The 12,926-nt window shown below is 31.8% G+C and overlaps 1 protein-coding gene across 1 annotated transcript in view; it reads left to right on the top strand.

The window, feature by feature from the left end:
• Nucleotides 1-12,926, top strand: part of LOC127708407 (uncharacterized) — a 199,676-nt gene that overhangs the window by 101,470 nt on the left and 85,280 nt on the right. Inside the window, exons 82-96 of the mRNA XM_052213279.1 lie at nucleotides 216-350; nucleotides 951-1,142; nucleotides 1,841-1,975; nucleotides 2,868-3,065; nucleotides 3,541-3,669; nucleotides 4,179-4,367; nucleotides 4,932-5,063; nucleotides 6,281-6,466; nucleotides 6,821-6,967; nucleotides 7,916-8,107; nucleotides 8,546-8,686; nucleotides 9,170-9,358; nucleotides 10,412-10,543; nucleotides 11,163-11,339; nucleotides 12,269-12,397. Of these exons, the coding sequence (XP_052069239.1) occupies nucleotides 216-350; nucleotides 951-1,142; nucleotides 1,841-1,975; nucleotides 2,868-3,065; nucleotides 3,541-3,669; nucleotides 4,179-4,367; nucleotides 4,932-5,063; nucleotides 6,281-6,466; nucleotides 6,821-6,967; nucleotides 7,916-8,107; nucleotides 8,546-8,686; nucleotides 9,170-9,358; nucleotides 10,412-10,543; nucleotides 11,163-11,339; nucleotides 12,269-12,397 (2,403 nt within the window). The remainder of the gene's footprint in view (nucleotides 1-215; nucleotides 351-950; nucleotides 1,143-1,840; nucleotides 1,976-2,867; nucleotides 3,066-3,540; nucleotides 3,670-4,178; nucleotides 4,368-4,931; nucleotides 5,064-6,280; nucleotides 6,467-6,820; nucleotides 6,968-7,915; nucleotides 8,108-8,545; nucleotides 8,687-9,169; nucleotides 9,359-10,411; nucleotides 10,544-11,162; nucleotides 11,340-12,268; nucleotides 12,398-12,926) is intronic.

Here is a 12,926-nt window from a genome sequence, read left to right as displayed (position 1 = left end):
ACTTGGGAACATAGTAATTTTTTCTAAATTTACAAAGACAGTGCCATTTATCTGAAATCATCACTTCTTCAGGTTTCAACTAGATCCCTGAAAACTTTAGAAGATTTTATTTCTTGTAGGTTTAAGTCTTTATAAATAACCATTTTTTAGTTTTCAGTATGAAATGTAGAAATGTTTGTTTTTTAAAATATTTATTTATTTTATTTCTTTTTCAGTCTCCACATAACCAGCTGACCTATACCATACAGTCTACCACAGGTGCTCAGCAGTACTTCACTGTGACCCCGTCTGGTGCAATTGTGGCTATACGATCTCTAACAGAGGATGGAGCCAATACTAACCCTTACCTTGTAAGTTATGGAAAATATGTCATCATAAATTCTGCAAAAAATGAAACCAATTCTGAGTTTTAATATTTTGTATGCTTAAAAAAATTATATAATATGAAAAATAGTAGATGTAGGGGTAAACGTCCATGAGGGGAAAAAGGACAAACAGCAAAAAACAACAATTTGAGTTAGATGTATAAAATTTGTATTTTGTCGAGTATTTAGGGGTGGACAGGGGTACTTTGATTCCCAATTCCCTATCCCCCAAACTCCCACTTCCCCCTACTCCCAATTCTCTTCCCTCCTTCTTCATCCTATACGAAAATTGATCATAAAACCTTTCCAGCATATCCCTATTTTTACACCCCCTCTGCCCCTGGATCATGTTTTCTGACTCCAGCCTCCCACCCCTAATACCCAGGTTTCCTTACCCTGTCCATCCCCTCAGTATTTAAATTTGTGCTTTTTCCCTACCCATGAAATTCATGAAAATATGTATCCCATATATTAATGAATCTACAGTATACAGCAATATCATTTAAAAAAGAAGTTGATCAGCTGTGAAAAGGGAATCTTAAAGTGAGGAATTGAAAATGAAGTGACATGTTTTGTTTTTTGTAGATGACAATTGCACTGAAAGATCAAGGAAACCCTGTCTTAACAGCTACTGTACAGGCAACTGTTAGAATCAATGTAAACAGGAACATTAACTGTCCTCGGTTTAATACCAATTCACCGTCGACATACACCATAACACAGAATCAGTCAACATCAGTGTTTGCCACAGTCAGTGCTACAGATGCAGATGCTCCTGTAAGTTATCTGGTCATTATTTCTCTGATCTATATATTGTAAATTCAGAAATGTTTTCGTAGTTTTTATTATTGGGTAAATTGCAACAGGATAAGTTTCGCAAAGAGGAAAAATTAGCCTTTTAAAATCTGATAGCATATTCATATGCTGCATTTGTTGAAATTGCAATAATTAGTTGCACAATTTTGTCTATTATTCATAAATCTTGATAAGAAATACATGCAAAAATTTCTAAATTTGCAATACTGTAAATTAAGAAATTATTGAGATGTTTTTATTATTTGGAAAAATGTGATATGGTTATAATAGCAATAATTTAAACTCGCATTTTGAAATTTTATATATAAATTAAACAGGATTTTTCTCAATATCGAAAAAACTAAAATCGCATTTTAGTCTAAAATGACAAAATCGCAATAATAAATGCACACAATAATTTCTGAATTTACAATAGTTCATTGTATCATATTTTTAGATTATTTACCAATAGTGAAAATATGAAAATAGCATATATTTGTTACAAAAATGTATAAAACATAGCATAGCATTTCAAGAGATTATTGTATTAAAGACAAATACTTGATGTTTTTTTTAAGAAGGAAGGTTATAGGCCAAGTAGTTAGTGCAGTCAACCATGCATATAAAGGTCACTCTTGGGACAAGATAAAAACTTACCTTAGAATGTTTTTATTTTACAGAATACACCATTCAGTAGAATTACATATACTATAATAGGAGATGACGGTGCTACGTCAATGTTTACGTTAAATACAAACACAGGGGGAATTTCCAATCTTCCAGCTCTGTACTCTGACAATGGACGTACTTACCAGGTATGTGTAGATGAAATGTTGTCATGTTTGTCATGGTCACAAAAATGTTTTGAGAAAGGAGAGTTTTCTAAAGATTAAGAAGAATATGCAGATTTGAAAAAAGGGCTAGATAGATTTTGATGTAAAAATAAGATGTGGTATGATTGCCAATGAGACAACTTTCCACCAGAGACAAAATGAGTGGATATAAGCAATTATATGTCACCGTATGGCCTTCAACAATTAGCAAATCCCATACCAAATAGCAAGCTATAAAAGGCTGAAATGACAACTGTAAAACAATTCGAAAGAGAAAACTAATTGCCTGATTTATGTGCGAAACAGTTATCAAAAACAAATATGATTTTTTTTATATAAAAAGTGAATGAAGTTTGAAATGTTTATTGGAATCATTCTTAATGAGAGTAAGTGTTTTAAAATGGAAATATGTAAATATTTATAGGTTATTAAAAAAATATCTTATTGTTCTGTTAGAGTAATTTATGCAAGTGTTGGGTAACATATGTTAACCTGATCTAAAAAAAAATATTATAAAATAGAAATTATAAATTATAAATATGTTATAAGCTTAATTGTTACAGTCTTTAATTTACCATGTTAGTATACAAGTTCAACAAATTTTTCAGTTCAGCAATACTTTCAATTGACTCATAGTTTAAAACATACCATGGAAAAAAAGAATTATTTTTTATCTGCATCCATGTGTCAAACTATAGAGTAAAATAAAATGCGTATCAAATGATGGAAAAAATAAATAGGCTAACTTCCCCATGTTCTTAATTTCTTTCAAAGAACCACAAATATTTTTAAAAGTTTTCTCTTATACAGCATTTGTGCACATAGTGATACCGTTAATTTTTCAATTGATATTTTAATATTCTTTTACCTACAGTTACGTATCCAAGCTACTGACGGAGGAACACCACCCTGCAGCACAACCAGAGTGATATTAGTGACAGTTGAACGTAACCTAAATGCTCCTCAATGGTCAGGAACCAACACACCTAATAATTATGTGGTGGAAATACTTGAAACTCATGACGTCACTGTTCCAGTCAAAGTATTGGCTGCTACAGATGCTGATGATAGGGTATGTCCTAATATTAAAATGGTCACAGCAGTAAAAATGAGTTGCCTTAAATTGGGTGTCCTGAAAACAGGGTTTACTGTGTGTTACTATAGTATTTAAGGAAGTTAGTATCAGATGTTTCTTATGGAGCAGATCTTGAATTCTTACTCATCAAAAAAGATTCATATTGTGGCTGGCTGCTGATATTTTACGATATCAGTGTTCTATAAACCCATATTTTAAGATTTCAAGGTGCAATAAACTAAAATTTTACGATTTCAATGTACAGTAAACCCAGTAATCTATACATTATCTGAAATAGCTTTGGTAAAGCTAAGGTAAACTTACTTTAACAAATGTTGAAATAACACTAGGTAAAATTCAAAATGAATTTGACTACCTGTATGAAACACTTATCAAAACTGTGACCTCAGAACAATAATTTTTTTTTACTCAATTATGTAAAAAATGTTGTATTACTACATTTATTTTTCAGTCTCCTAACAGAGATATCATCTATGAGTTTGATCCTAACTCCCAACACCAAGATTTGTTTACTGTAGACCAGAATGGTCCTGTATATTTAAGAGGCAGTATGATTGGTAAAACACCTGTACAGTATGTTGTAAGTATAAGAATTAATGTCACTGTAACTTCTAAGAGTTATATGAGTGTTAAGAAAATCGGCTAATCGGTATAGCCACACAATTCTACAGACTTGTATATACATGTATGTATATTTACGATGTAAACAATTAGAGTAACTCACCAATAAGTCGGACGCCTTATAGTTATTGCCACTCTTAGTATCTTTAGGAGTACTTTGACTGGTTTGGAATTCCTCAGAAACCACCATCAGAAGTCAATAAATGTCTAAGATACCATTGGAACTGCTCATAACAAATCATAATAAAAAAGTAAGGATATGGGGTATCCATCCATGACACAAAATCAGTAAATGCACAAAAAACACAAAAAGCAAAGGAACTGCGCTTTTATTGCTGTTCTTCAACTCACAGTCACACTGAAGCCTTCAACACAGAGTAAAAAACTCTCACATAAACCTGTTTAAGATACTCTTAAAAGTTTGAGTATACTGATATTATGTCAAGGAGTTTATGTTTATTATTTTAGTTGACTTTGTTTGCTCGTGATAAGGGGACATCACAAAGGAGTAGTCCCCTTGGAACACTTACAGTCAACGTTGTTAGAAATCAGAACCCTCCAAACATCACCAACTTGCCAAGGGAAGTAAATATCAGTGCCTCACAGGGTACAAACCTGGAAATATTCCGAGTCACTGCTACAGATGCTGATACAAGGGTAGGTGTTTGTTTTATCTAACTGTAGTTAACCCATTGTCAGCCCTTCCTTTGTATATTGGGGATCAATCTTTAGTGAAGATTCATTTTGATTTTGAAAGCAATGAAAACATTCTAAGATGGGAGTATTATATTTTTTTAAATGTACCTAACAGAAAAAATCACTATATTGGATAGAAAGACTGCCTTTAGTCTAGTGGTTTGTTGTTCATTGCTGTCTGACATAAGTTATTTTTTTTTAATGTTAATAACTTTCAAACAGGCCATCTGTTTCAGAAATTACTACAGTATTTTTGTTAAATTTAGTAATGCAACCAGATGATTATTGCAAATTTAAAACGAACAATGTGTATTCCTCAAGTTATACTGAACTGAAACAAAAATTTAAATAAAAGTGATAAATCTTTCATTTTTATCATTTGTTTGAAGATTTTCAATAATAAATGGACACGTTAATCTTTGAATTGACAGCACATGGAAATGAAGAATTGAAAAAAAACCAAAAGGAACCATGTTTGTTTACAGAAAAATACAATATTGTAATATTTATTTTCTTTTTTTTTAGTCGCCATACAATACCTTGACATTTGACCGAACTGGAGAAGGATCAGCTACAACTTATTTCAATGTTAATCCATCAAACGGTGCTGTGTTCCTTACTGGTTCAGTCAGTGCAGTACCTGATGAAAGACTTTATGTAAGTGAACATTTGCCTCTACTATTCTGTATGTACTAGGTTAGAGATTTAATTTGAGTCTACATTTGCCTCTTCTGTTCCACGTGTACTAGGTTAGAGACTAAATGCAAGTCTACTTGCTCCTGTACATTTCTATGTGTTCTCTCTGTGGACAACAAAGATCGATACCTCTACCGTTCCATATGTTTTCTCTCAGTGCAGAGCTAAAGATTGTATGCAAGGCTACATGTGCCTCTACTATTCTATGTGTTCTCTCAGTGTAAAACAAGATGAATTATTTTATTCAAAGTTACATGTGCCTATACATTGATATAGGCTCTATGTGTAGAAAAAAGAAAGATTTTATGCAATGCTGCATGTGCCTCTTCATTTATATGGGTTCTCTATGTGTAGAAAAAAAAAAGAAAGTTTTTATGCAATGCTACATTTGTCTCTATTGTTCTATGTGTTTTACCAGTGTATACCAAGATGAAAGATTTTATGCAAGGCTGCATGTGCCTTTGCTGTTCAATGTGTTTTTCTCTCAATGCAGAACAATATGATAGATTTTATATAATGTAAAATGAGGAGATGTGGTATGATCTCCATTGAGACAGCTATCCACCAGATACCAAATAACATAAAGGATAGCAACTGTTTGCCTTGTCATGTTCTATGTGTTCACCTCTACTGTTCTTTATGTTCTCTCAGTGCAGAACATGATAAAATATATTATGCAAGTGAACTTATACCTCTTCTATTCTATGTGTTCTCCCAGTGCAGAACAAGATGAAAGATTTTATTTAAGGCTACACATGCATTTACTGTTTTGGAGAACTTATTATGGTCAATAGACAAAATGTTTATTGAAGTAACAACTGCCAGTTGTGAAAAATTGAAAGTGGTATTGTGAAATTTTGGGTCAAAACATCAGAATAGATTTTTACCGTTATTAACCCTAGATGATATGAGAGATTTAATATCTGTCTGTCTATGCCAAAATTTTTATGTCTACCAGCCAAAAGCTCATTTCAAAAAAATACTCCTATTTATCTTAATATTTTTTTTGAAAACATTCACTGCCCTAATTCAATGTGAACAAGTCCCAGGTAAGAACTAGTGATTTTGGCACATACTGCAGAGTCTTTAGGGAATGCTAGTTTGTGTGCCTTTTGGCTATAAGGTGTAAAGCAAATGACGTAGTATTCAGTTAATATGTTATGTTTCCTTTGTAATAGTTGAGAGTAAGAGTTCAAGATGGAGGAGATCCTAAAAAATCTGACAGTAAAGTTCTAACAATAATTGTGAACAGGAACCTGCAGAAACCTGTTATGTCTGCTGGAAACTACAATAAAAGAATTCTTGAAACTCAGGCTGTTGGCATCGAACTGGTTAAAGTCTCTGCAACAGATGGTGATAACTTTGTAAGTATGTCTTGTTAACTTGACAAAAACCACAGCTAAATTATGTTAATTAGGGATTAACATATAGCTTCCTTTAACAACAGAGTTGACGTCTGGAAAGAAATTTGTGTTATAACATCATTTCAAGGCTTTAATGAAATTTATGGGAGAATATCTTTTTTTTCTGATAATCTTGATTGTGTTAATCTAATCTAGCCAATCAAAATAGGAATGTTTTGAAAAATGTAAGATATGGAATTACAAGAACAGAAAAAAATCATAAAAAAGTGACTTTTTCACTTTAGTAGTACGTATATTTTATGTAGCAACTGTTTAATAATTTTTCAATACACAAACAATTATCCTATATTCCAGCCACCAAACAATCAATTGGAGTACTTCATTTCATCAACAAATGCTGAAGTCAACAAGTTTGTACAAGTGGATGCCGACACTGGATCTGTGTCTTTGAAACAGTCAATTAGGAATTTCACTAATGCTGCCACCATTTTCACTGTTTCTGTAAGTTACTATTTAGTTCTATTTTCATAATTTTTAATATTATGTAAAATAATTGTGTGAATTATGAATATTTATTTATAAAAATCATATTTGGTACCATGAAATGATTTGGTTTTTCTAAAGCAATGTGATATGTTTAGTCACTCTTCAGATCAGATGATGTCTGCTGTCAATTCCATGGTTGACTGTCATAAAAATTCTATAATGTTTCACAATTGCAGTCAATATTTCTAGGATAATTCAAATTTTTAATTTTGAACATTTTGATATTTATTACAATAGGAATGAGGACTCTGTTTGAAGAATTGTTACAGTCAGTTGGTAATTTGATGGCAGCAATTCTCTAAACACAGTACTGTTATTCCTTAAATTTATAATGAAAAGATAGAATTGAACGCAGAACAGATCAAAATCCTATAAATAAATTATGTAAATAATCTTTTTTACTCATGAATAAGAAAAATAAAATTCCAATACATAAAAATTGCACAAAAGATTTGTAGTCACAAATAAATGCTTGCATGAGGGTCTATTTACTTGGTCCATTTTATATAAATTCTCAATGTTTCTAAAAATATTCATTACTGTTATTTAAAACATACCTCTAGGATAAAAGTTGTAATGTTGGATTCATTGTGATTTCTTACAAAAAAAAATTCTAAAATTTAAAATTAATCATTTATACATTTGTTATGTTATGAAAATTTATAATTTTCCTTTATATCATCAATTGAAATATAGGGGTAATACCTCCATATTATTAATACTTGTATCATGCATATCGTGCAAAATTCAGTTTGAAAGTCACAAAGTACCATAACTCAATCTAAACTATTACTATCCGCACTGATCTGTGTCCACACTTGTTACTAAATAATTAATAAAATTCTCAAATGTTTTCTTCATTCGAAAATTTTTATTTGAGCCAAAAATTCATTTTAATTTCAGTTCCAAGTTTCAGCTAGAGATAAAGCAGCATCACCGCAGACAGCAGATAACCCACAGATTGTTCAGCTGACTGTTGTACGTAATACACAACCAAGATTTACAAACACGGCTGCATATTCTAGGACAATTCCTGAAACTACTCCTGGTGGACAGATTGTTTATGCAACAACAGTATCTAACACCGATACTGATGTAAGTAAAGGACTACCCTCTAGCCCCTCAAGTAAATTGGAAGGGTATTTCTTATGGGGAGTTTCAATTCAAATTAATGTGTTTTGATAGAGAGAATCAAAAGTTAATTGGAGGTTTAATATGATGAATTTCAGTTTGAAATCATACATTCATGGGAATAATTTAGATATTTATGAAACTATATCAGCTTTGTAAAAAATCAATGATTTTTCAAGAACAGTAATGAATGAACGAGCTTTCCTATTTTGATTCCTAGTGTGAATATTTAATCTAAAATGTAGTAAGACACAAGTCCATGTACAATAATTTAATTGTGTGATACATTAGAAAACAGCTGACTAAATTTCCATAGTATAATAGGTTTGACTGATTTTAAATGAGACTTTAGGTAAATCTTACATTAGAAACAACCAATCAATGTTGATTTATCTTTTCTAGGCTCCATTTAACCAGCTAGACTATTCCCTGTACCCTGACAGTACAAACCAGGCTAGTCTATTATTTGAAATTGATTCATCAGGTGTGGTCAGAGTTCAGCCAGGAGTTAACCTGAACCAGACAGCACAAACACAGTTTGATGTAAGTAGAATAATGCTGAGTGTTGTAAGTTAATAATGATTTATTTTATTATTTGAGGGGGTGGCCAGAGAGTATCTTTCTCTTTTACCATTCATCTGACATGATTGATAAATAATTTTTTCACAATGCATTATTATTTTAAGCAGGATTTCTTTTTTTTTAAGTCAATATTTTTTCTAAAGTTTTTATTTCTTTTAATTAAGCTTATTCTTAAATATTTTATTGAAATATCGTATGCCAAATAAGTATATGAAATAAATTCTCCATTTGCCAAAGGGAATTTAAAGTTTAAAAGACATTTTACTTTATCTTTATAAAGAAGAAGATGTGGTATGATTGCCTATGAGACAACTCTCCACATGAGACCAAATGATATAGAAGTTAACACTATACCTTATTCATTTATTGATCTAACTATGCAAATTAGTTTGTGCAAATGCTCAATTATGATTTGTTCTAATTTTTGTAAACATTTATTTGCAGGTGAGAGTGGTTGTAGCTGACAGAGGTACCCCATCCCTGTCTGATGTTGCCCAGGTAACAGTTACTGTAGAACATAACCTCAATCCACCAGTTTTTGGACATTCCAGGGTATTGCCCATTCGCATTGCAGAGACAACACCTGTTGGTGAAAAAATTGTTACGCTCAATGCTACTGATGCTGACAAAACTGTAAGTTTCCATGATTCAGTAAAAGTTAAAACAGAGTCATTACTTATGAATATTTTTTTTTGTTATTATAAGGGCCCCGCCGAATGGCGGATGCCCTATAGTGATCAGTCTGTCCGTCCGTCCGTCTGTCCATCCGTCTGTCTGTCCGTCCGTCCGAAACAAATTGTGTCCGCTCTATATCTATGTGATTTCAAAGTTTATACTTGACATGTATATTAACCAACACCAGAGGGTGTGTCATAATGTATGTACAACTTCCTAGTTCAAAGGTCAAGGTTAAAAACTTTGGTTTTAGTTGATAACCCCATGTGCTATGGTATAGATCGTGTCCGCTCTATATCTTGAGAACCGTTATGATTTCAAAGTTTATACTTGACATGTATATAAACCAACACCAGAGGGTGTGTCATAATGTATGTAAAACTTCGTAGTTCAAAAACTTTGGTTTTAGTTGACAACCCCATGTCCTATGGTAAAGATCGTGTCCGCTCTATATCTTGAGAACCGTTATGATTTCAAAGTTTATACTTGACATGTATATAAACCAACACCAGAGGGTGTGTCATAATTTATGTACAACTTCCTAGGTCAAAGGTCAAGGTCATAAACTTCGGTTTCAGTTGACAACCCCATGTCCAATGATAAAGATACAAATTTTTTACCACACATTATTCACAGCGGGGCCCACAGAGATGGCTCCCATCTCAATGATATCTAGTTTCTTTAGTCAAGAATTTTTTCAAATTTCTAAATGAAAGAATTTTAATTTTTTAATGAAATTTACATAATGTGAAAATAATTTATGATATTGATGACAACTATGATTATGCTAAAATACCTTTCCGAACTTAAGTAAGGGAGATCATTTTTCATTGGCAGACCAAAACCATCTTTTGCTTTAAAGTGAAGTATATACTGTCATTATAGTATCTTTAGACTGCACAACATTAATTTGAAATGAAATTTTTAAAGGGAGATAATTAGTGAAAGAATTTTTATTTTCTATTGGTTTGATGGAAATATTAACAGCTTCAATATATTTATTTTTTTCAGCCTCCGAACAATGTGATACAGTTTGTCAGGACAGGTTCCGGTAACTCTAATGAGTACTTCTTCATCAATCCAGCATCAGGAGAGATTATCTTGATCAAATCTGTAGCAACTATTACACAGAGTTTGTTTACTGTAAGTTTTTTTCAATCATTTTTATCCTAGTTTCTAAAAATTAGGGGGTCATATCTTTTGAAAATGTTTTTATTTTTTGTTGTTTTATTAAAACTTAGAGATTTCCAGAGTTGACAAATATAAAGACAAGAAAAGCATATACATTTTTTTTTTGGAAATCTTCTTTTTCCTATATATAACCTACACCATTCGCAAGTGCATTACTCCTTCAATACAAGTACTACATGATCACAATATGCCACCATTCAACCTTCTTACATTATATCAATTAAATAAGTTTCTTTATTCTGCTTTTTGTAAATAAGCGCCATGTCTATTTAAGAAGAATGGATATGTAATGTTTTCATTTGTAGCTCTGATGGTTTTAAATAAAACTACAGTAAAACCTGTATATAAAGGTTGCCATCAGGACCAGAGAAAACTGACCTTGTAAGAGAGGTGACCTTTGAACTGAAATTAGAGTAGAATAGGTATTACTAAAAGGGGAGACAAGAAGAGGGTGACTTGACAAGACAGATTTTCGCTAAATAGAGGCTTTATAGCATGTTTGACTGTATTATAATGCAGCTGTTTTTATTTGGAAATCAGAAATCATAAGAATTTATTTTGAATTTTGTAGATAAATGTTGATGCCAGAGATCAGGGATTACCTCAGAGAGTAGTTGATGTAACAGTCACTGTTAATGTGGATCGTACAACTGGTACCCTGCAGTTTACAGCTCCATCATACAATGATACAATCAATGAGAATGATCCAGTAGGAAACCTTGTCTGGACAGTCAAAGCTAATCCAGACGTAAGTCTTTTGTCTAGAGGATCATTTTTACATTTTTTTTTTTTTTTTTAACTTTTACCTTGTTGAATTATTGAAAGTACATTATTTTTTCATTATATGCAAAGATGATTTAAATTATATGCATATGAGCTTTACCTTGTAAATAATTACAAAATGTATAACAGCAATCTTTAGTTGGGTTTTGGGTATGAAATTCTTACCTCGACAAATTATGGACCATCATAGGAGCCAATAAAAAGAGTGTTGCCTTAACATGTCTTAGATAATTACGGAAAGACTTCAAATTTATAACACCAATGATGATGATGGGAGTTTTTTAACGACCTTGACTGGCTATACAGCCCTCGCACGGTTGGCTAACACCAATGATTAAATCAGTGTGTTAATCTTATTGGACATTGCAAGAGATAAAGCAGCGTGTTAATCTTATTGGACATTGCAAGAGATAAATCAGTGTGTTAATCTTATTGGACATTGTAAGAGATAAAGCAGCGTGTTAATCCTTTTGGACATTGCAAGAGATAAATCATCGTGTTAATCTTATTGGACATTGCAAGAGAAAAAGAAAAGCAGAAGATAAGGGGACATTCAAAACTCATAAGTCAAAAGAAGTCACACCATAAAGAAAAGTGTAATTTGAATAAAAACTCTTGGGAATTATTAAGCAAAATATTTCATTGAAAATGTTTTAAGTATAATATAAGTTATATGGTTTGCTACTGACCCCCTACGGATCCATAGAGGGTTAGTAAAATCCATAGGGGGTGAGGCTGAAGGACATTAAACCAATCATAACGTCATAATTTATCTGAGGTGCGATAAAATTATTTACAAAATGTTAAAAACTAAATGATAGCAAAACAACTTGAAAATGAATTGTGTTACCTGTATCATGAAAAATTAACAAAAAAATTATATTCAATTTATAGCCTGGAATAACATATGAGGTAACTGGATTAAGTTCGGCACCAGAGTATTTTGCTGTTGGCAATACCAGTGGAGCAGTCACTATAAAGAAAGATTTAAGACAGGATCCAGCTGGACTCGCATCTTATCTGGTAAGTTTATGAAATGGTTACCATGGAGATTTTTATAGCTATTTTGTCAAATTTTCCTTTTATCTTTCTTTATGCTAATTTTCCATTTCACGCTGCTGGAGTGATATGGTTTTTTTTTCAGTGGTGTAGAAAGTGAATTTAAGATGCTATTTGCCTATGTAGTTGATGTTGCAAAGGAAAATAGCAATGAACAGATTATCATTGGCAATTCAAGGATGCCTTTACTTTAAACTTTTGCTCAAATAGACTTTACTATAAACTTTTGTACAAATAGCCTTTACTATACACTTTTGTACAAATAGACTTTACTATACACTTTTGTACAAATAGCCTTTTACTATACACTTTTGTACAAATAGCCTTTACTATACACTTTTGTACAAATAGACTCTACTATACACTTTTGTACAAATAGACTTTACTATACACTTTTGTACAAATAACCTTTACTATACACTTTTGTACAAATAGACTTTACTATACACTTTTGTACAAATAGCCTTTACTATACACTTTTGTACAAATAGCC

The sequence above is a fragment of the Mytilus californianus genome, unplaced genomic scaffold, assembly GCF_021869535.1.
Source record: "Mytilus californianus isolate M0D057914Y unplaced genomic scaffold, xbMytCali1.0.p SCAF_7, whole genome shotgun sequence".
In the NCBI taxonomy this organism is placed as follows: Eukaryota; Metazoa; Mollusca; class Bivalvia; order Mytilida; family Mytilidae; genus Mytilus; species Mytilus californianus.
This window is presented reverse-complemented; position numbering and strand designations above follow the sequence as displayed.